The following is a 25,327-nucleotide window of genomic DNA, read 5'->3' on the forward strand; positions in this document are numbered from 1 at the left end:
TGCATATAACATAGTAGTATCAAATTTCTACTATATAAAAGAGCCTAAACGATGTATGAAAGAGGGCACAACGTCTGTCCACCCTAGAGACCAGACGGTAATCAAAACATGGTGAGAGATTAATTAATATTAAAGGCAGGAAAACCGAATGGCAGAAAATATTTTCAATAAAAAATGTCGCTTGTTTTGTGAAAAAAGACAGGTACTCTATTCTCCGGCAAAATCTCAAAAAATAAAGCATATATATTTTTTGGTAAAATGCCCCTTATCTTTTTCTGCAAAATTTAAAAGGAAGGAGAAAAAAGAGGAAGAAGAATGAGGAGAAGAAAAGAGAAGAAGGAGGAGGAGAAGACGGCAGAGGAAAGGCAACTCAATATTCTTGAATCTCAATCTCAATAATATAAAACTTGTGCTCTCAAGTATATGTTAATGTATTTATATCGACCCAAAATCCCAATAAGAGTCCATATAGAAATAATATAATGGAGTCTAGTTGTAGAGTCCAGATAAAAAATAAAATTTTATAATTTTTAAATAAAAAAATTTTGAATAAAGTTTTTTAATTTGTATATTTACGCCTAATAGAATTGCGTATAGATCTCCTATAGAACAGTCTTTCATCATAACGTTATTACTTAACCAAGAACCTCAGAGTTACAACGTCACAAAAAAGGTATGGTTAATTGAATAAAAATATATTTTTGTGTCCGCCCACTATTTTGCTGCAAGTAGTAGTCCAATACATGCCATCCGGCAATTGTCTACATGCTTGTATTATTGTTTGTACTTTATCAAAACTTAGCAATGATCCAACTTTAGCTAGATAGACCTCATGTAGTTCATAATGTAAGCTTCATGAAATATGGAAGCTTAGCTCTTACACCTTGTTAGGAAACCACCAATTTGTCATATGCAGAATTATTGAATACCAATAAGGAAGATATAGAGCCGTTGGAAACTAACAAAGAAGATGCAGAGTTATTGGAAACAAATCATCAATCATGCAATTCCCTCCAACAAAGGAAACCACCAATCTATCAAATGCTATTGAAGATGTAGAGATTTGAAAATCAATAAGGAAGATATAGAGCCGTTGGAAACTAATAAGGAAGATACAGAGTTGTTGGAAACAAAGAAGAAATCTTTCCAATATTCTAATTGAGTTGTTAAAATCTTTATAATTACTTTTTTTCCCATTTTATTGTTGTAAGTTTTCCTATTTATAATCAAATACAATCACCTCTCAAATTAAGAAGAGTTTCACCCAAAAAAACCATTAGCTAAATCTTTCTTCATCGTATCAGAGCCTGCCTATTGCGAAATCTTCGGTTTTTTTCCTCTTCCTCTATCCCTATCCCATAGGTATAGCGTGCTCTCAAAAAAAAACCATCATCCGATCCACAAAAATCCACTCTTCCACTCAATTTTGTGCAACTTTCCTTATTAGAAGAAGAATTTCCATGGCTTCTACAACAATTGCTGTCGGTAACTTTGTTACCCTCCGCCTGAAATCAGATAACTACCCTCTTTGGAGGGAGCAAATTCTGATCCTTGCCGCAAGCCAAGATTTGCTTGGCTATCTCGATGGCGACACACCAGAACCCACACGAATTATTGCTGGGTCAGGATCATCCAACACTAGCTTCATTCCCAACCCCGAACACGCCAAGTGGAAGAAGAATGATCTTCTTTTAAGAGAGTGGATCATTGGAAGCTTAACTGAAGAAGCCCTCAGTCTTGTTATTGGACTGGAATCAGCCGCCAAGGTCTGGAGTGCTCTTCAAGAGGCGTATGCCCAACCTTCCCAAGAGAGGCAGTTTATGCTTTTGCATCAGTTGAATTCTCTTTACAAAACTTCTGAGATGGCACTTGATGATTATATTCGTGAGTTTAAGCGAATTTCCGATAGCCTTGCTGTTGTGGGACGACCTGTCTCTGACAAAGAAAAGGTTTTTTCTATCTTAAATGGCTTAGGTGCTCAATATGAACCTTTTGTTTCTTCTATGCTTAAACCACCTACTCCATTCTATGGTGAGATAATTCCTTTACTTCAATCCTTCGAAATTCGTACTAACACCAACAAACACCACTCCCATAGCTATGCTGCATTTTTTAGTCAACAGAACAAAGGCAACAAAAACAAAGGTGCATTCTATGGTCATAGCAAAAATTATTCGGCAAAGGTAAAGAACCCACTCCTTCAAATAAGCCTGCAAATCGTAATGCTGCTCCACTAACCAAACCACCTGGATCCAAGACCTCGGGTCACTCCTCCAATGCAACTGTTCGTTGTCAAATTTGTAAAAGGCACGGACATGAAGCCCCTGTGTGCTGGTTTCGCTATGATCAGTCCAATGATGACACCCCAAATCAAGAGGCGTTTACTGCTTTGCAAATCCGTGATGCTTTAGAAGACCAGGAGTGGACAACTGACACGAGAGCATAATCTCACATGATGTCAAATGCTAGTATGTTGCGTAATCTCAAACCTTATAGAGGCACTGATCATGTGATGGTTGGTAATAGTATGATGTTACCTATTACGCATATTGGCCAAGCTATTTTGCATCATAAATCACATACTCTTATTCTTGACAATGTCTTGCTTGTTCCAAATTTAGAACGACATCTTTTATCTGTAGGACAACTAACTAGTGATTATCCTATAAATTATGAATTTGATGATGTTGGCTTTGCTATTAAGGAAAGGGGGACAAACAGGATCCTTCTAAGAGGAATCAAGAGGGGTAATTTGTACACAATCAAGACATCGCCAGAGGCCCCCTTTTCAGTACGTTTTCAGGTGGTGAACAGTGAAGTTTGGCACCAACGACTTGGCCATTCACAAGCTGCTGTTGTTCAAGCTTTGCATTCCAAAGGACTTCTTCAATTGTGAGGAAAAAATAAATTTCGCGTTTGTGAAAGTTGTCAGTTAGGCAAACTTAGCAAATTACCATTTTTACTTATTTGAATAATGACTATGGTCTATTTGAAAAATTTCATTGTGATTTTTGGGGACTTGCACCTATTAGTTCCAATGATAATTTTTTATACTATTAGTTCATGATCATAGTAGGTATATGTGGCTTGTTCCCTTGCAAAAAAAATCTAAATTTTTTAACTATTTTCGTGCCTTTGTTGCTTATATTGAGTGACAATTTTCTCGTAAGATCAAAATTTTGCAAAGTGATGGTGGGGGTGAGTTTGTTAGCAATGCTTTGACTAATTATTTGCAGGAGCTTAGTATAGTCCATCAATTGTCATGCCCACACACTCCGGAACAAAATGGTGTCGTTGAACGTCGTCACTGAACCATTCGTGAGCTTGGCCTTACTATGCTGTATCACTGTGGTATGCCAAAAAATTTTTGGGTGGAGGCCTTTTCCACCGCTATCTTTTTAATTAATCGTTTACCATCTCTTGCACATCATAGTGAATCTCCTTTTTATACAGTCTATGGAAAACATCCTGATTATCCATCCTTTAGAGTTTTCGGCTGTAAATGTTATCCTTACACCTGGCACACCAAATCTAATAAGTTTGATCCCAAAACTGTGCCATGCATTTTTATGGGTTACAACCAAAAACATAAAGGATACAAATGTTTTTCTCCCCAATCAAAGAACATGTTTGTCTCTAGACATGTGGTGTTTGATGAAGAGACTTTTCCTTACAAAACCCAAAGCACACTTCATCTAACCTCCCACGACACACAAAATATTACATCCTTTTCAGATTGGCTTGATGAGCAGCCCTCTATACCTACATCTGCATCCCCTATGATGTCTCCAATTGAATCACCCTCATACATTATCGAGCTTCCCACTTTGGACGTAATAGCCAACCTGAGCACAAATACCACTGCGCCACAGAAACCTTCTATTGTGGATCACTTCTCCGAGATGTCATCTAGTCCTCTTATGGCCTCGGCTTCCGGCATGTCTTTAGAACACATTCATCCTATGGTCACACGGGGTAAGGCAGGTATTTATAAACCCAATCCCAAGTACGCCCATCTTTATAGTGTTACCTCCATCCCTCCGATACCAAAAACTATTAAAACTGCTTTAAAACATGAGGGATGGGTCAATGCTATGAAAGATGAATGACATGCTCTAAGTAAAAATGAAACCTGGAGTTTAGTTCCTCGAGAGCCTCACATGCATGTCATTGGCAATAAATGGGTTTACAAACCTAAACTCAATTCTGATGGTACCTTAGAACGCCTAAAGGCTCGTTTGGTTGCAAAAGGGTATCATCAAGTTGATAGCATCGATTACCATGACACTTTCTCTATGGTAATCAAATAAGGTACCATAAGACTTGTGCTCTCTATTGCTCTTTCAAAAAACTGGGACATTCGACAACTTGATGTTAAAAATGTTTTCTTACATAGTTCTCTCCAAAAAACTATTTTTATGGAACAACCTTCCGGTTTCATTGATTCTCACTTTCCACATCATGTTTGCAAATTATACAAAGCATTATATGGTCTCAAACAAGCACCACGTGCATGGTTTGCTTGTTTTACCTCTTTTTTTATAAAATTTGGCTTCTTCTGTAGCATTGCTGACCCTTCACTCTTTGTTTACAAAAAACAGAGTGACACTTTAATGCTCCTTCTCTATGTTGATGATATTCTTTTGACAGGGTCTAATCCTACCCTTTTACAAAATTTTATTCTTGATCTTCATAAAGAATTCGATATGAAGGATCTTGGATTTCTTCATTACTTCCTTGGTGTTCAAATTACACGTACTCCTAATGGTTTGCTCTTGTCACAGTCCAAGTATGCTTTAGACATTCTTCAACGAGCTCAAATGGAGGGGTGTAAGCCTGTGAACACCCCCATGTCTTCCAAGGACAAGGCCTCCACGGACACCATGCCATTTTCTGATCCTACTCACTATCGGAGTATAGTTGGCGCTTTACAATATCTAACATTTACTAGACCTGACCTCTCGTTTAGTGTGAATTTTGTCTCGCAGTTTATGCATTCTCCAACGCAAAGACATTATCAACTTGTCAAAAGGATCCTCAGGTATGTGCATGGCACCATCACTCTTGGACTTCACCTTCGCCGCCACTCGGCTCTTAACATTTATGGCTTTTCTGACTCCGATTGGGCCGGTTGTAAGGAGACTCGACGATCTACCTCAGGATATTGCACCTCCCTTGGTTGCAATATCATCTCTTGGTCAGCCAAAAAACAGTCTTCTGTCTCCCATTCCAGCTCCGAAGCAAAATACAAATCATTGTCCAATGCTGCCGCTGAATTACTTTGGTTATCCTACATTCTACATGATATTGGCATTCCTCTACAACGCCCTCCTCTCCTCCTAACTAACAATCAAAGTGCTATTTGCATGGCAGCCAATCCTGTTTTTCATGCCCGTAGTAAGCATATCGAAATTGATTTTCATTTCGTTCGAGAAAAAGTCCAACAAGATTTACTCCGCATGAAGCATGTTCCATCCAAACTCCAAACAACTGATATTTTTTCCAAACCATTGGATCGACCAGCATATGAGTTCAATCGCTGCAAATTAAGCCTCATCTCGCAGCTTCATTTGAGGGGGGGATATTAGGAAACCACCAATTTGTCATATGCAGAATTATTGAATACAATAAGGAAGATACAGAGCCGTTGGAAACTAATAAGGAAGATGCAGAGTTGTTGGAAACAAATTATCAATCATGCAATTCCCTCCAAGAAAGGAAACCACCAATCTATCAAATGCTATTGAAGATGTAGAGATTTGAAAATCAATAAAAAAGATATAGAGCCGTTGGAAACTAATAAGGAAGATGCAGAGTTGTTGGAAATAAAGAAGAAATTTTTCCAACATTCTAATTGAGTTGTTAAAATCTTTGTAATTACTTTTCTTCCCATTCTATTGTTGTAAGCTTTCCTATTTATGATCAAATATAATCACCTCTCAAATTAAGGAGAGTTTCACCCAAAAAAACCATTAGCTAAATCTTTCTTCACACATGAGAGTTTTGCATATGTGTGTGTAATAAGTTTTTTATATATTAAAAATGACATAAGAGAAAAAAAGATGGGAGCCTACATTTTTTGAAATCAAGTAAAGATGAATGCAAATCAGAAGTTGCAAGTATTCCATTTTAATACTGAATTTTTTTTTGAAGTAATATCTCAAGCTATACCATTAATGTTGGCATTTTTTTTTAAAGCCATATCTCAAGCTCCTTACGACAACAACAATGGAGTCCTAATCACCTCCAAATTCCATCCAATACTCCTATCAATCTTACCACCGATAAGTGTCCTTCATATAAGAATCTGTGAAAACTACACCACCCATTTCTTATCAAAAAGCAAGAATGAGAATCTTGTCTTTTTGTAGTGTCATTCATCAACGATTCTTTTAATTGCCTATGTCAGCAAGGGCAACTAGAACATCTAGAATCTTGATATTCCCCAACTTCTAAAAACCTACGTAATCTGTATTTTCAAATATATACTACAAGAAAAAACAGTGAAAAAGCAAAACTGACTGATTTTTTTCTTTTAATCATAATTTCCGTGTTCAATTATATATTGAATTACCTTTTTTTGCCACATTTTCTATTGTTTATTACTTGAGTCTGGAGTTGATGACTTGGCTAAAATTGAGCCATGCTTCAGCCCTTTGACAACCCTACATCAATGTTAATTAAGAATGTAATAATTTTGAAAATTCTATTCACTTCTATTGTCCCATTCATCTGATAATGATCCCAAAACTGGTGTTCCCTTGAAGGTTTTCCTTTTCATTACTGAAAAATTAATAGGACCGTTTCTCATTTTTGTGCTTGCTATCTTTGAGGAGTTTACCTGACAAACAAGATCTTGGTTGATAGAGTGGATTATTAATTAAAAAATACAATTTGGAAAATCATAAAAATGACACAGATATCTCATGCAAAAAAATTGCATAGCTTTTCTATTGCATATCTTTGGTGTACATACCACATTGAATATTGGTTGTCACTGAGGACCAATAAACAAGTTGCATAACAGCTTTAATTGTGACTTTTTTGTGCAAGATTGCTGTAGTACAGTAGCAATGCTATGTAACATGAGAGCCATATCCACCAAGATTTGATAGCTGGCCTCCTGATCCAAGTGAGCCCTATTGCTCACATGAAGCATCCCGAACAATGGAATCCAAGTGCATGTCTTTTGAGATATTTTAGTCTAGCAGCAACTTTGTATCTCCAAGTGTCTTCATCCTCCCTTGTTTTCATATCCACTAATAATATCATAATACAAAGCCTTCTTTGTCTTAGATGCATAATTGAAACCGTGACGTTATGTGTACAGAAATTAGTTACACCGGCAATTCTATGGAAAAGGAGATGCTAGTGTGGTGGAGGAGTTTGGAGAAGCTAAAATATTGTTTTCTTTCTAAAGGAATCAATTTATCTTAATCGCATTGTGATTTAGGTTTATATAACATACATCTTACAATTTTTTTTGTCATAAAAAATGCGAAGATGTTTATAAGAATTGCTAAATGAAGTAAAACTTGTTTAATCACAAACTGTATAAATAAGAATTGTTTTTGACATAAAATTGACTTCAAAACCTCATGGCTCCTTTTCTTGAGGAAGGAAAGAAGCAGTTGTCATCCAAACAGCGAATTCAGTGAGAGCAAGAGAAATTTGATTCTGTGTAAGATCTCAAGGAGTGGAAAGTCAAGAGCATTAGTTCCAAAGCTATAAAGTTCAGATATTTGCAGATATGCCTCTAAACTTTAATATTTGATGCTGGCAATAACAAAAGTTTGAATGCATAGCCTCCAAAATTAGTACCAAAAGTTATTTCATTGAACTACCAAAAAATAATCATTTTTGTGAGAAGACAGCAGCTTAATATACTATCTTTATAGCATATCTCTGACTCTAAATTAATCACAAGGAGCCAAGAAAATCAATAATGTATGAACCTAGTATATTAATAACTAAAGAATGGTTTTATCAATCCATAACTAGTGGTTGCATGTGGAACATATGGGTCTAGACTAGCTAATTTATAAAGCAAAAACAACAAAAGCTCTAACATCTGGATATTTCCCCTAATTTTATGGGAATGGGGTATTCATCCCTACAGTATTTTAATATACTCAAGATATCATAATTCACCAGTTTGATGGCATCTAAGCATCAGATATTTTCTAGAATGTGAATTAGCCTAACCAACCTAGAACTGGCTTCACATTGAAGCATTAGGCCCTTCTCTTTTTTTTTTTTTTTTTCTGAGAGAGCCAATGACTGGGGATGCAGCTTTTCGCAGAACTCTACCAGCTCATTCCTAGAGGAAACAAGATACATGTGGGTTCTTACCTTTAAGTTTAAGAGCCAGCCTGAGTCATGGAGAATTAGTCCAGATCCTCCACAAGAAACCAATTGTGTTCCTGCCAAGTCTCACACAACTTGAACAGTAGAGAAACAACAGCAAATTCATATCCTCAAAGTAGCGCTAGTTATGGTCAGTATATGCAGAGAGAATAGCATGTTACGGCACATAACACAATCAGTGAACTCGTTGTTTGTTGTTAACCTAACCATATCTGACTACGTACTATACGCCGAAGCATTAGATTCCAACTGAGCAGTGCGCCATGGCCCAAATATACATCATGAGCTTACGGAGTAGGATTCTTCTCTAGAATTAAACTGTTCATAGCTCCACGAGTATTGGACTTGATCATCTTTTATACCTCATGGCAACTGAATCTGACGCCATTGTTAAAGAATTAAAAGAGAATTTTCCTCTGCCCACAATATTCTCCCATTATTCTTGCTTCCAAGGCAAGATGTGATCCATGTGATGTCTGATGTTGCCTTATGGTTCGTTAGAATCTCATTCCCAGGTGGCAGCCGGCCACGATGCAATTTACTTTAGCCATTTCCTTTATGAACAAGAATCACATTAAATGCTAATTAAAGCCATGGCATCTATTCGAATGGAAGATGGGACTTATAAGCCTTACTTATGGTAATCAAAATATTTTTTTTCCCTTCAAATCTACTTTTTCTTTTATTTTTCTGATGTTGGCATAAATGTAGAAATGAACCGCACCAAACTCAATACTAGCAAAACAAGAGGTTTTGGGGGAGTAGAAAACTCTTTTGATCCATTTTCCTAAATGTACAATTGATATGAAGTAGAGCATGCCATGAAAAGAAAAGGACAGAGATAAAAGATAAAGATTTTTTTTTTTAATCTCACATAGTGCAATTCCTTCCTCTGCTGTGTCTCCTTGAATAGTTGATAAAGACTCTTGAGAGAATATAATGGACAGGTTAGAGAACAGGTTTGGTTCCACTAGGTACTATAGGGTGATAAATTATCTTACTTCGTTCATATCCAAGATTATAGTGAATGGTGATGGGATCAACTTGGTTTGATGGAGAGCATCCAGAACAACTTCAAGGAAAATGGTCTCCTTCCCACTAACCACCAGAAAGACGAGTTAGGCGAGGAATCTTTTTGATATTCCTGAGATGAAGCAAGAGCTTTATGCATGCCAAGATTGTATCGATTATTTTAAGCATAATAAAAATGAAAGTTCTTCCAGAAAATTCATGTCTATTTATGAATAATTTCTCGTATGATCTAAGAAATATATTTTATACCATAAAATGAAGGAAGCAGCCCATGTGCCAACACTTCATTTTCATTCTCTTACCTTTTGGTTTGGACGTAAAAGATCAATGGTAGTTTGTTAAACTCTCTCTCTAACACTATACGACGTGCAAGTACTAGTGCAGCTGGATGCTTGTTTTAGGCAGTGAGGCTCGCCTTTTCCTAAAGTCTCATCCAAACAGGCTGAGATGACACTAGTGCAAGGTAAATTTAAAAGCAGTCGTTCCTTCTCCTTGTTAAGCATCATTTTCTCTAAGTGGTGCATTATATTAAATCATCTCAAAGTAACTATGATATAAGAAACATGACGAGTAGGAATAAGAATATAGATACGTTAAGCCAAACCCTACTACAACCACAAACCAAAATCAAATAGAACCTTGCCTGGCTTTCCATATATATCAATTCCTCGTTGGCTCCACAACCCCAGAACGCACTCAATCCAATTTGGTACCTGGCTCCATGCCAACACATGACTACTGTAGTGTTTACATGCATTTCCCAAGTGCCTCCAATGGCATCCTCACCACCTTAATTTAGTCCCCACCCCCACAGCCTATAAATACGCCATCAATTCCTCATTTCCCTGCCAGGTCTCCAAGGATTCAGAAGATGTCTAACGTGGAGGTGAAAAGTGTAAACCGATGGTGTTCATGCCCTGAGTTCAACCAGCCAACCAACCAGAATCAAGTAGCCACCGAGACGGTGCATGGTGCCCGTCTTGCAATACAATTGTCGAACTGTGACACTTGTGTGGAGGAGAACAATGCGTGCAAGTGTAGGGAAGGGAGTGGAGTTTTAAGTTTTGGGGGTAGTGAAAACCATACCAAGGCAGATAGTTCCTTTGCTCATTCAGCGATCAACATGGTGGGAATGCTCATAGGTACACAAGTGATTCGAGCTCTTAACGTTATAGCATGTTACCAACTCTCGCAGTCGCTTTTCTGTGGCCTTCACATATTTCTTTACCTACTGATCTCTCTCTTCAGGTCTTGGGCAACTTTCAACTCCCTATGCTTTGGAGAATGGAGGATGGACCTCAGCATTTCTACTAGTGGGACTTGGAATCATGTGTGCATACACCTCACATATTATAGGCAAGTGCCTTGAGGAGGATGCTAGCTCCAAAAGTTACCAAGACATTGGAGAGCAAGCATTTGGGACCAAGGGAAGGATCATAACCTCCACCTTCATATACTTGGAAATATTCCTTTCCCTTGTGTCATACACAATCTCTCTCAGCGATAACTTGCCATTGGCGCTTCGCGGTGTTCATCTCTCATGGCTTCACTTATCCGAAGCTCAGCTGCTGACATCTATAGCAGTGTTGGTGGCACTCCCTAGTATTTGGCTGAGGGATCTTTCCTCCATATCCTTCCTCTCCTTTGGAGGGATCCTAATGTCGCTCCTCATCTGCATAACCATAGGGTGGACAGCAGCCTTTGGAGGGATCAAGAGTAACCAAAGGATACCTATACTACAACTTCGCAAGATCCCAGGGATTTCTGGCCTATATATATTTAGTTATGCTGGCCATATTGTCTTTCCCAACATATATACAGCCATGAAGGATCCCTCCAAGTTCACCAAGGTATATCTCTAACACTAAATTGACCAAAGTTTTGAGTTATATATATGCTTGTGGTAAAATTAAGTCCAAGCATGGATCCTTGACAATCCCTCAAGTCCAAAGTCCATGTAGGTGGGTGCAAGGCTGATTTTTTCAAGCAAGCTCAACCCCAAGCCTTCATCCAACAAATGAGGATGTTCTTAAGTGGAACCAGAATCTCAGCCACCTTTTGGCTTTCCCCTCCTCAAGTTGCTAAATATTCCTGCAATCAGCCTGTAGTGGATCTAGTGAGGTCTAGTCTCTTTCTTCACATAAAAAGAGTACAAAAAGAAGCATCCAAAGTTGCCTTCAAATAATTAATAAAGATTCATTTTATCTATCAAGTTGGTTGTACACATATATACATGCATGTATGCATGATAAGCTGAAGCATAAATCTAGGACCATAACCACCTGGTTGGGGTCAACTAAAGGATGATGATTGTTAATCTCTTCCAAAACTCACCTTATACTTCAAATCCGAAGAAACTAGATTTCATGTCTTATTTGATTCGGTTTGGAACCAAAAGGGATCCAGTTTCTTTGGAAGAATCATTATCCAAACTCACTTGTATAATACATGCTAGCTTTAAAAAAGGGGTTTTACAAATTATTTGGAAAAAGAAATAGGATAATGCATTAAATCCAACCTCAAAGCTGATTCTGAATTGGGTTCATCATCCTGCTACTGCTAGTGCTCTAGGATCTTAAGCCTTAAAAGGGGGCCATCATCCTTCTTGGGTTTGGATGTGAAGAGTAATTCATATCGAATTCAACTTGAATATGATGTGGCGCCAAGACTCCCTGGCCTAGAATATAAATCACATGAGGTTACCATTGCATAAATTGACTTTTATTAGCCGAATAATTATAACTGAAGATCAAATCCTTCAAAATAAAGTTCCTTAAACTACAGAGCACAGGAATACTGCATGTAATTATACAGGAATCCACTCTTTTACATCCTTTCAACAGATAATCATAGATATTGCATGTATGGTTAAGTAATTTACATTCTCCAATTGCATGTATTCCTCATGCTGCCTACCCCATGTTCTTGATCAATTGCAGGTTACTGTCACAAGTTTTACTGTTGTTACTGGCCTCTACACAGCTCTTGCTTTCATGGGGGCGAAGCTGTTTGGACCGACAGTTAACTCGCAGATCACCCTCAGCATGCCTCAACACCTCGTCGTCACCAAGATCGCTCTATGGGCAACCGTGCTCACACCAATGACAAAATATGCCCTTGAATTCGCTCCCTTCGCCATCCAACTTGAGCAGAATCTAACTTCTACGAGCTCCAGGGTCCGAATGCTCATCAGAGGCATCATAGGGTCCTCACTGCTGTTGGTGATCCTGGCACTAGCCCTCTCCATTCCATACTTTGAGCACGTCCTCAGCCTCACGGGCTCCCTTGTAAGCACAGCCATCTCAGTGGTCTTCCCCTGTGCCTTCTACCTCAAGATATGCTGGCCTAGAGTCTCCAAGCCCGCTCTCCTTCTTAATGGTGTTGTTGTAGTCATTGGGGCTCTATTTGGGGTAGTAGGAACGATCTCATCTTCTATGGCACTTCTGCAAAATATTCAGAGAGGCCATTCACCTTGACCTACGGAACAGAAACTAATGTTAAGGGTCTTTCTATTACCCAATAATAAGCAGAAGGCTGAACGACGTGAAGGAGAATGAAGTTTGCAGTCCATGATGAAGTAAAGATCATGTTAGTTGTGAATCGAAGTCTCTTAAATATAATATGGAATGGTGCATTTGATTATACTTCTCATCACTGCTCTGGCGTTGCCTCTTAACATCGCATGCTGTAAAGAAACAGGCAAGAAGGCTGTGGAAAAAAAAACAGAGAAAGCTTGAGAAAGAACTCAAGACTTTATTGACTTTCTTTCTTACATGATATGTCCTATTTATAACATTACATAGACGAAATAACCAACTAACAGATATGATAACTGATTAACTAAAAACAGGTAAAACGGTTGAAGTAGTTATTCATGGTTCTTGAAGTTCTTGGAATGAGAGTGAAGTGTATCCGGAATACAGGAAGATAAGAAGCAGAGTGAGTTAAATTTGGTCCTCAATACTCCCCCTCAAGATGGAGTGTATAGATTGTGTACACCCATCTTGCGTATGAGAGTATGAAATCGATGTGTTCCGAGTGCTTTGGTTAACAAATCGGCAAGCTGTAAGCTTCCAGGAATATGAAGAGTTCGAATTATGCCCAGTTGAAGCTTTTCTCGTACAATATGGCAATCAATCTCGATATGTTTTGTTCTCTGATGAAACACTGGATTGGAAGCAATGTGCAATGCTGCTTAATTATCACAGAATACCAATGCCAGTTTGGTATGTTGGACATCAAGCTCCTTGAGGAGATTGATTAACCATTGAAGTTCACAGCATGTGGAGGCCATGGAACGATATTCTGCTTCCGCAGAAGATCGGAAAATGGTGTGCTGCTTCTTTGATTTCCATGAAATGAGAGATTGCCCGAGCAAGACACAAAATTCTGTGACTGATCGACGCGTATCTAAGCAAGATGCCCAATCTGCATCGCAAAAGGCCTTTAAATGAAGCTCGGAAGCTGACGGAAAAAATAAACCTTGTCCTGGTGTAGCCTTCAAGTATCTCAAGACTCGATATGCAGCTTCCAAGTACGGTTGTCAAGGTGATCCGAGAAACTGGCTCAAAACCTGCACAGAGAAATTCAGATAGGGCCTTATTATAGTAAGATATAGCAACCTGCCTATTAATCGCCTATAGACTGTGGGATCTTCAAGCAATGTTCCTCAAGGCTGCTGAGTTTTAAGTTTTGGATCATAGGACTTTTCGCTGGCTTGGAACCAAGACAACCAACATCCTGTAGGATTTCCAAAGCATACTTTCGTTGACACACTGAGATCCCTTTAGAGCTTCTTGCTATCTCAAGGCCAAGAAAGAATTTTAAAACCCCCAGATCCTTGAGTTTGAATTGTGCATCAAGGTTTTTCTTGAGAGCATCTATATATGAAATGTCATTCCCTGCAATGATTATATCATCAACATATACAAGAATTGCAGTGTAAGAGCATTCATCCTTTCGTGTGAACAAAGAATAGTCAGCCTTCGACTGAATGAAGCCTTGGGATATGATGAAAGAAGACAGCTTGGCGAACCACTGTCTTGAAGCTTGCTTCAGCCCATACAAAGATTTGTGTAAATGGCAAACCATCTTCTTCCCCTTCTCTCCCTGAAGTTCATATCCTGGAGGCAAATTCATGTATAGTTCTTCAGTCAAATCTCCATGTAAGAACGCATTATTTACATCAAGTTGAGATAAATGCCAATTCTTAATTGCTGCAATTGCTAATAATGTTTTGACCGTGACCATTTTAGCAACTAGGGAGAAGGTATCATGGTAATCCAGATCGGCTTGTTGAGTGTAACCCTTTGCAACCAGCCTTGCTTTCTTCCTTTCCTCAGTCCCATCTGCCTTAAACTTTGTTTTGTAGACCCATTTGCAATCTACTGCTTTCTTCCCTTTAGGCAATAGAGTTATAGTCCAAGTATGATTATCATTAAGTGCCTTCAGCTCAGTTTTCATTGCATCACACCATGCAGGGGACTTAAATGCTTCCAAATGGTTCTTTGGATCAGTTGCAGAAGAAATAGACAAACTGAAAACTCGGTGTGAAGAAGAAAATTGTAGTCCAGAAAGGCTGAGATATCATAAGGCTGTCCTGACTTGATATGGGACTCTTGCTGACCATGGAGTGAGTGAAACAGAGGAGTTGCTGATGCCAAACTGCAGTGATACTCCTTCAAATATGCAGGAGGTTGTTGGACTCTAAGAGATCGTCTAAGTTGTCGGGTAGATAAAGGAAGGGGTGATGGTGCTGCTTCTGAAATCAATGGGGGATTGAGCCTAGAGGACCTTCTAAGAGGGTGATTTTGAAGAGAAACAGTTGGTGACTTTGATATGAAAGGGGGTGAAAAAGAAGGAGTGAAATGAACCTGATTGTCAAGCGTGCCACTGGGCGTGCCGGTTGAAACAATAGGTTTAACATTAGGTGCAGAAAGAGTGTCTTGCAGCTTATTAGTTGAGTGTAGCTGATCATAGGTGATGATAGATGGGGAAAAAATTTTATCACAAGATTGAGAAGCAGAGTCTAATGCAGGGATAACAAGATGAGAATCATCACGTTGAAAGGGAAATATAAATTCATGAAATATGACATCCCTTGAAATGAAGACTCTTTTGGAATGAATGTCGTAAAGTTTATAGCCCTTTATGCCATGAGGATAACCAATGAAGACGCCCTTGGGTAAAATTTGGACCTAAACCTTTTTAAAGTTGAGGCATAACATAGACATCCAAACACCCTCAAATGATCATAAGAGGGTTTCGCACCAAACAAGACCTCATGGGGTGATAGGCCAGAAAGTTTTGGAGTCGGCAACCTATTGATAAGATACACTGCAGTTAGGATGCATTCCCCCCAGAAATTCAGAGGCGGGTTTGCTTGAAACCTTAGTGCTCTTGCCACATTGAGAATAAGTTGGTGTTTTCTCTCTACCACCCCATTCTGTTGAGGGGTGTCTAAACAACTGAGTTGATGAATGATTCCCTTTGAAGCATAGAAATCTTTCATGTTGAAGTCCCCACCATTGTTTGATCTAAGGACCTTTATCTTAGCTGAAAATTGAGTCTCAATTAAAGTGTAAAAGGACTGAATAATGTCCTTAGTTTGGAACTTGAATTGCATGAGATAAACCCAAGTGCTTCTACTATAGTCATCAACAATTGTGAGGAAGTATCTTGAACCATCGAGTGAAGCTGTGGAGAATGGACCCCATATATCACAGTGAACTAAGTCAAACATTGAACTTGAGACACGGGAACTGTGAGCAAAACTCAACCTTTGTTGTTTGGCAAGTGGGCAAACTTGACAATGATTATTCAGACTAATGTCCATTTTAGATACAGATTTGTTTAAAGACAAAAACAAGGGAAAGACAAATGGCCTAGTCTACGATGCCAAAGATCAAACTTGTGAGCACTGTCAGTTGAATTTGCAAAGGAACACAATGAGGAAGATAGTGGAGGATTTATAGTACCAGCTGCAGCTTGTGTGTTATTTACTTGAAGATGATATAAACCATCCTCAAGCCTCCCCATTCCAATCGTCTTCCAGTTCAACAGGTCCTGTATGACACAACATTTTGGTAGGAATATCAGGCAACAATTATACGAGTTTATGAGCTTGCTTGCAGAAATAAGATTGAATGAAAAATTTGGGACGCAGAGAACATCTCTTAAGGTGAGCAACTCGGAGATCTTCACTGTTCCCACATGCATTGCAGATGTTCGTTCACCAGTAGGGAGTCTGACAGTAGCGTTTATACTTTCCGTAGTTGTTGATAAGTGAGAAATGGAGCACACCATATGGTCTGTAGCTCCGGTGTCTATAATCCAAGGAACATGGCATTGATTTGGAGCAATAGCAGTCATTGAGCAGATAGTATTACCTGAAAAATTTGGAATGGATGGTACTCGGGTCCTATTTGTTGCCAGTTGTAGATTTCCAACCTGATTCACCGAAGGCTCTGGCACTTCCTTCGTGACAGAGGTCATCCCATGAGATTGCAGTTGAGGTTGTAGGATCGAAAGATCCTCTGACACTGATCCGGAGTGATGGTCAGCTTAGAGTAATCACATAGGAGATCTGGAGTTACAACACAGCTGGAAGTTTGGTTCGCTGCAGAGACTTTGCCTTTTGTGAAATTAAAATCGGGCGGAAACCCATGAAGCTTATAACATTTATCCTTTGTGTGAATTTGTTTTCCATAATGATTGCAGATGGGTCTATCCTTCTTGTGAAGTTGACCCATGGTATTTTGTTTTTGAGGTTGCTTTTGATTGAGAAAGGAGTTGACCGACCTGTCATTAGAGTGGCTAACAAATGCAGCAGCTTCAGGATTCTGATTCATGGCAGCCTTACGTTGTCTTTCTTCTTGAAGCACAAGAGCAAACACCCTATTAACTGGTGGCAGAGGGTCCATTAAGAGGATTTGTCCACGAACATTCGAGTAGGAGTCATCCAATCCCATCAACAACTGGATAACATGTTCTTCAGATTGATATTCATTTGGCTATCGGGGTCTGTAATTTGCCAACTCTTCCCAAAGTCCCTTCAAGTGGGTGAAGTAGGAGATCACACTTCCATGGTTTTGGGAGAGAGACGAGATTGTTTTCTGCAGTTGATAAATTCTTGGACCATTACTTTGACTAAATCTCTCTTTCAAGTCCAGCCAGATTTTCCTAGCTGTTTCCATGTATATTACGTTGGTGCTCATCTCCTTTGGGATGGAATTCAAAATCCATGTAGAAATTACTATATTACACCTCCTCCAGGCCGCATGATGAGGGTGATTTTGTAGAGGTTGAGGAATGCTTCCATCGACAAACCCTTCTTTGTTCTTGACACTCAAGGCCATGAACATTGACCTGCTCCAAGTTGAGTAATTCTCCTCATTCAAGATCAAGGAGGTGAGTTGCAAACCTGTGCTGTCACCGTAATGCAAATAATACGGGCTTGCCGGATCCTCGATCACGCTCAAGGTTGGTGAAGGGGCTGAACCGGCATCGCTGCGAGTGGAAGCAACCATGGAGGAACGATCTCAATTGCTCTGATACCATGTAAAGAAACAGGCAAGAAGGCTGTGGAAAAAAAACAGAGAAAGCTTGAGAAAGAACTCAAGACTTTATTGACTTACTTTCTTCCTTACATTATATGTCCTATTTATAACATTACATTGACGGAATAACCAACTAACAGATATGATAACTGATTAACTAAAAACAGGTAAAACGGTTGAAGTAGTTATTCATGGTTCTTGAAGTTCTTGGAATGAGAGTGAAGTGTATCCAGAATACAGGAAGATAAGAAGCAGGGTGAGTTAAATTTGGTCCTCAATACATGCCGCTAGCCTTTCTTGCATGGAGTTGTTTCATGAAAACCGGCCACAAAAGGTCATTGGACACCCGACTCTAGCCTATCTTGTTTGGGCTTGTAAAAAGCCCATAAAACTAGACGGATCATAAGTGTAACACTGGCATTAAGAAGACTTAAACGACCTCTAATAACCTAAACATCAATTCAAACCCAAAAATTAATGGATGTTTGTTCCAAAATTCTGAACTAGCATGTTGGAATGTTTCCATTTGCACCCGAACATCAGAAATTCGCCTGCAAAAATACATTTACCATATAGATGATGATACAAGAACATCGAGAAGAACAGTTTGACTTGATCCTTCAAACATTTCACTCCTTCTAATCGATCCTTAAAGTATAGTTTTGCTCCATCAGCAGCAGTATGCTGAAAAGAGTAGAAGAAAAGCTTGAGCTTGAGATGCAAGATTATAAAGTAAAAACAGGCATAAGATTCTGTTTAGGTGTCTCACTTCCCGATGTCCCAACAGGACAGTTCGAGTCTCGTTATGTGATATGCCGGCTGCTAAGAAAGCAGGATTTCAAACAAAACATAAGCATCAAACATAATTCAGCCACAGTCAACAAGGTTTTCTAGGACAGCTTCCAAAGAGGAAAATATTAAACTTGGGATGCAACTGAATTTATAATTATAACAACAAGTTACATTGCAGTAATGTATAGACAGTTAATCCACAAGCACAAGCCCAAGCCCAACAATATAAGATATTTGGATTCTCAGAAAGAAATTTATACCTTCTTTGTGGAAAACGAAATCGCATTTATCCAGTGCCTCCACCAGGAAAACAATAACAAATAATACCATATTAATTTTATTTGCATTTAACTTTCTGCTTACCATCTCAAGTTATAAAAATTAATAGGTTAGAAATGAATTTCATTTCATAATATACTAGATTACAGAAAACAAGATATCGAAATTGAAAGGAAACAGGAACAGACCATATGTCTGACAGGCCATCCAAGAAAAGAGGTTTGTCTCTTCCAATAATCTTTGTTTCCAAAATATCTTTCTTTAGCAGGAGATGCTATCATGCCCTACAAACAAGCAAATGTTCAAAAAACTCATCCAAAATGCCAAGATGTCAAGCTTCACCAATCCTGCAATCCACAACATTCTGTATTCTATAAAGTAGAATTATCAGTAATAATCTTCAAAACATAATCATGACATGTATCATACTTTTTCCGAAACTGCAAATTCTAAATGGCTATCTCCAGATGACTCAGTAGCTCACCATCATCATATTCCCCATAGAGAAGTTGTAGCTCAATCATAATCAATTCCAAGAATCTACCACTTTATGGAGGTTCATCCTATATTTGCTACTTTGAAAGAAAGCATACAACATAGAGTTCTAAGGTGAAATAACACGCATAAGCATTGCTGTGCATGACTGCACTTTGTATCCAAGCCTTACTATGTCCTTTGCTTACCAAGAATAATGCATGCATGTAGATCCAATTCTAGGAATGTAGGTGTCACGCCCCGAGCCCGAGGCGCGGCAGACGCCGCACGCCCGCACGGCGGGCCGCACAGGCGTGCAAGGCATCAGATCATATCAAAGCAAATACAGGTGTTCAAAACTGACATAATTATTTAAATTTATTCAAAAGCAGTCTTACAAAATTTCAAAATAACATTTGCTAACATAATTCAAATGTCCAAACTAATCTAACTGAAATGCCAATAACTGAAGAAATTATCCGAAAATCTAACACACTCCCCAATCTCGTGCGATCAAGCCTTTGGATCTGAAAAACAGAGAAAATAAAATAATGAGCTACACTAGCCCAGTAAGCAACAAAATACCCAAAAGTGGGGTCAGAGCATATCAGATCAAAATACAGGATAATGTCTGGAATAAATTATAGATAACATCGTTTTACTGTTTTCAAAACTTATTATCATTTTTCCAAAAATCTAATACCATAATCTCAACATGATAGGCTACGGCCACGTAACCCAGTGGCATGGGTTGCACAGAGTGCCAGAAACCACTATTGTTAGTCACCGGTGGCAACGGTGTCCAGAAACCACTATTCTAATCACCGGTGGGGCGGTGTCGAAACCGGTTCCTCACAGATTACAAGTCGACAGGTCCAACGTATAATCCCCATTGGCGGGGCTAGAACAGAATAGAACAGGTCATAGCCATGCTGAGAATGCATATATACAAAAATATATTTCATAAACTATCCGGTCATATTTTACGGATTTCAGAGCATATAACATGATTTTCAAATAAAATTTAACATGTCTGACCCATTTTACTGAATACAAAACATATGTCAAAACTTAATCAGTTTATCAAATAATTTGGAAATCACACTTGAAGTATTAAGTTACTTACCTCTTCTCGCTTAACTCCGACTTCAGATAAGCAGATCAGGTTCACCTGTTTAAATTTAATTAGTCTCTGTGTTAATTTTCAGAGCTAAGCAAAACCAAAAATAATACTATTGGACACGGCCCAACAGGGCCCAGAGTTGTTCCATAATGAACATGGCCCGATAGGGCCCATATCGGACACGGCCCAATGGGCCCGCATAGACTCCGCCCAATAAGGCCCCCAAGGTTGGCTTCTAATTGGTTCATTTATGCAATAAAATTTATTGCAGGGACTAATACTTAATTACAGGGTACTGTTCTATAATAAAACTTGAGTAAAGGGACCAAACAAATATATTTGAGGACCTTTATGTAATAAATCTTTTCTATAGGGATCAAATACAAATTACAGAAGACCTTTTTGTGAAATAATATACTGCCAAGGGCTTAACTGCAAAATTCCATTTATTGGCCAAATGGGTTCGGATTTCGGGTTCCAGGTTTCAGATCTGAATAGGGCCCAAGTTGGGCCCACAAGGGTACTGCCCCACTAGGCCCAACCAGACTGGACTGGGCCCAAGTTGGGCCTGCAGTGGACTGGGCCCAACGGCCCATCAAAATGCTCACGGCCCACAATGGGCCTTCTTCCTCAACAGCTCCCCATGGACAGGGGAGATGGGAGAATGGAAGAGGAAGGGGGATCGGCGGGGTGGCCAGCCGATCGGTCGACGGCCAGCCGGCCGCAGTGGTGGCCATTGCAGCCGGCTGGCCGTTGCGGTGGCCGGGGTCAAGAATCAACCGAGAAGAGTCTCGGTTCATGGGGCCAAAACAAAGGGAGGAAAGCATGCTCCGGCTAAGATCGAAGAGCACAAAGGGCAGAGGGCTTACCGGCGGTGGCAGAGGCAGCGGAAGGAAGATCTCGGCTCGGTCAGCAACTAGCAGCGGCGGCGGCGCTCGGAACCGAGGGGACGGATCTCAGAATAGGGGAAGGCTTGCAAAGGGGATTCGGACGGTGATCCGGCGGCACCGGCCACTTGAGAAGTAGGAGGAGAGGGAGGGGAAGAAGAAGGGAGAGGAAGAGGAGGAGGAGAAGCTCGGAGGTGGCCCTAGGGGAAGGAAAGATGGGATTCTATCGCCCCATCGTAACGGCCCTCCGCCGCGAAAATCGCGGCGGTCGAACGAGATCCATGGCCGTAAATTAGCCACGGATGGATTGGGAGGGGTGCCGCGGGATACCTGCGGCGCCCTTGCCCCGTTTGTCTCCCGGAGGAGCCGGAGAGGATCGCAATCGCGATCCTCTGTTCCGGTTCCTCCCAAATCGAATCGGGGCTGAAGTCGGGCCCTGTATCTCACAGTAGGGATCTCATTGCAAGCAAGAATATTGAATGATGCATGTCTTTGCGTTCAGAAACTAAATTTTGATCGAGTTTTAAAGTATTTTCATGCCCCTTGCCACCTTTCAGATTCCAGTGACAGGCCACCCCTATTCTGCCCTTGTTTTCCTAATTATTTTCTCTCTTTCCGGCAGCTATCGCCACCGCCGCATGCTGTCGAGATGTCAGGACGCTGCTCCTCGATGCTTTGTGATTGTCCGGCGAAGCCTCAGCCACCAAGGAGTAAGCTGAGAGGCGATGAAACCGATTCCCTACTTTTCCATCGAACCCCTGTTTCAATTTTTTTCCCTTTTCGTCTACAGCCACCGGCAGTCTGTCGCCACCAGTCGTCGTCGCCACCCATCATCACCGTTGGACGCCGCCCTCTCGCCACTGCCACTGCTAGGCCTGCCCTTTTGCTCCTTTTCCTCTGTTCTCGGAGAGGACCACGAAGGGCTTCCATTTGTTCTCTCACTCCTCTCTGTCTCTCTTCTTTCTTTTTCTCCCTCTTCATGTGATTGTGGACCGGTGGAGTAACGTAGCTTGACTCTAATAAATTGTCATGGATGATCATCCATCATGTTCATCTTCACCCAGCTTCCTTGGGCGCCTGTAAATCTCATCATTGATAGTCCCCATCGTACCATCTTTGGATGGATTGAATTCTTCCTCTGAAATCCATCGATTGAGTCGTCCAGATCTAGCTGAAGTTGCGGGACATCATTATTCGGCCAACCATGCCCTTTTTCCCTTTCCTAATTTTTCTACCACCGACCATAATTACTTTATAATCTTTCTTTAGGTTACACAGGAGAGCAATTGTTTGGATAAGAAGATGCTGAGAAAAACTTTTATACTCTAGTTTTTAAATCAAGATAAAACCCTAATTTATTTTAAATTTGAATTAAATAGTGACCGAAAAATTAGAGGTAGTTCAAACACTAAAACGCTGAAATTCAAAAAAATTAGCAATAATTTATTTATTTGTGGTTGATCAAGGATAAGTTGGATTTATATTAATTTTAAATTAATTATACATGTTAGATGTGGATTGGACACACTGTATTTGAGTTTGTCAATGGTAGAGTTAAAAATCTCTATATATAATCACCTATATGTACATATGTTTATTCATGTATTTTATCTGTCATGTATCCATAATTTATAATTTTGCATAGGATAATTATTGTTCATAGCATGATTGTTGATATAAATATAAAAATATATGATTCTTTTTGTATACATGTATCAAATATCAATGATTTTAGTTGCTTGGAATATAATATTAGGTACTTTAAAATTTGGCAAAGAATATAATATTAAATTATATTTTATTTGGTGATGATAAAATTGAATAATTTAATGGTTGAAATTAAGTACTTGGACTAACTACATTTTTATATTGTCCCATCATAGGCTACAAATGTAGTGTTATAGATTGCCCCATCAAAGATGGGAAGCTTGACACTATCGGTTGCTCCGTCACAAATAAAAAAAGTAATCATGGTTGGTCTGAAGGCGAAAATAAAATGTGCATGAGAACCTATGTAGACTTTGGGTTAATCTAATTACTATCAAATTGTCTTATCATAGATTGAAAATGAAGTACTATAAATTACCTTGTCACTGGTAGTAAACGTGACGCCTATCGGATCCAAATTGTTTGTTTAAAAATGGGAATAAGTTATTCGAAAACATTACTGAATAGTTAATTTGAGTTGAGCTAGACAATTGGTGTGTGCTTCGTGATAATTGCATTTATTTCTGTCAAGACCACCATTAATCGCATTGGAGGTAACTTTGGACTCCCTAGCTGAGTGAATCACTAGGCCAAAAATAAAAAATAAAAAACAAAGTTATTCTACCACTCACTATTACCCTCCTAGGTATATCTTATAAACTTTGCGTTTCGCCTTTCTCAAAAATTACAAAAAGAAATTCGTGTGTGCTGAAGAAAGGAAGAGAGTCTTCCCTTTGAAGGGTCTGAGTGGAAGAAAACTGGCCGAGGGGCCATGCATATATTAAAGAGAAGCATCTGGCTTCAGCCCATGTTGCAGAGGCAAGTGGATGGTACTGAGAGCACAACATGAAGAGAACATATATAGGCGAAAATTACATTAAAAACTGTTCATGGGCCTGGTCTAACGTTCTCTCCGTAGAAGTCATATTGGTTGAAAGACTTCTTTGATCAACACCTGCATTTGTTTACTTCCCCCCCAGTGGAATAAAATCTCAAGACTCTCGCCAGGTCCTGCAACGCGTTTCTTCCGGACGTTTGGTGGAAAGTGTCAAATGTTTGGAAGTCCTGCACTGCATTTTATTCAGCTTTATTAAGTCATGTTGAGGATGATAGGTTGTTCTCAGGATTCTCTACGGTGCATTGTTTGCACTGTAGAGTATTGTACAGCACTCGATAGCTGTTATCAAAACATAAATGATCATCAAACAAGATGTGCCATATATGGCAGATAGGCCTATGTCTTTTGATAGCCATCCATCTGTTGATAGCAGCTATCTACACAATATTTTGTGATCCAAACCGTTCGCTGCAAAGGATTCGTGCTCTATCCTTCACAGCATTAATTTTTGATAGTGGGTGAATCAAACAATAAGAGGTTCTCTCCTAGCATTGCAATGAGCTGGCCATTAAATATAATCTTTGTTGCCTAGGTATGCAGCCCAAGAGGGAAAGATGAATTGAGTTTTTTTTGAAAATTTTAATTAATAATACAACGAAGTAAGAAGCTTAACAGATAAATATTAATTTCAGCAAGAGAGTAATAAATAGATATGCAAGAAGTAAATGTAAGCAATACAAATAATACAAACACATAAGATTTATAGTGGTTCGGTACCAACCCTACACCTACGTCTATTCTCTAAGACTTCATGCTTGGAAATTTTACTATAATCATTTCCGAATTATAGTCCAATTGTTTTACATGGGATCACAATCAACTCAATTGATTTTTTCAGAAAATCAATCAAAACCTACACTAATTGTTTTACTCGGGCTCACAATCAATCTAGTCGATTTTTCAGGACAATCGGTCACAACCTAGATATTTCATAGTACAAACAAACCTTATAAGCCAGCTGATTTTTACGTTGAGATTTCCTAATCTCGTGCACTAAACAAGGATAGAAAGATACATACACAATAACCTCTATAAAAGTTGGATTGATGTCGTTGAAGCTCAAGTCTAATTGCTCTAAAAGTTGGGATCTCAATGAGTAGAGTTCAACTCTTTCTTTTTTCCTTTCTTGTTTGCTCTTGATCTTGTGATGGAATTCCATGATTGGCAGTTGAAACTCTTTCTATAGATCTTTGGAAGCTCACTCTGAAGT

At 39.3% G+C, this 25,327-nt stretch overlaps 1 protein-coding gene across 1 annotated transcript; it reads left to right on the forward strand.

Annotated features, from left to right (window-relative positions):
* The first annotated feature begins 10,104 nt into the window (after nt 1-10,104).
* Nucleotides 10,105-13,043, forward strand: LOC103717536 (amino acid transporter AVT1H). The gene is made up of 3 exons (XM_008805973.4): nt 10,105-10,541; nt 10,648-11,249; nt 12,339-13,043. The coding sequence occupies exons 1-3, from the start codon at nt 10,271-10,273 to the stop codon at nt 12,873-12,875; spliced, it is 1,410 nt and encodes a 469-aa protein (XP_008804195.2). The 5' UTR covers nt 10,105-10,270; the 3' UTR covers nt 12,876-13,043.
* Nucleotides 13,044-25,327: the final 12,284 nt, after the last annotated feature.

Source organism: Phoenix dactylifera, chromosome 14 (genome assembly GCF_009389715.1).
Source record: "Phoenix dactylifera cultivar Barhee BC4 chromosome 14, palm_55x_up_171113_PBpolish2nd_filt_p, whole genome shotgun sequence".
Lineage (NCBI taxonomy): Eukaryota > Viridiplantae > Streptophyta > Magnoliopsida > Arecales > Arecaceae > Phoenix > Phoenix dactylifera.

Bases quoted from the DNA above. Each gene is read 5' to 3' on its own strand.
- LOC103717536 (XM_008805973.4), top strand. From the start codon at position 10,271: ATGTCTAACGTGGAGGTGAAAAGTGTAAACCGATGGTGTTCATGCCCT. The intron at 10,542-10,647 runs GTACACAAGTGA...CTCTCTCTTCAG, and splicing joins CATGGTGGGAATGCTCATAG to GTCTTGGGCAACTTTCAACT. The intron at 11,250-12,338 runs GTATATCTCTAA...GATCAATTGCAG, and splicing joins ATCCCTCCAAGTTCACCAAG to GTTACTGTCACAAGTTTTAC.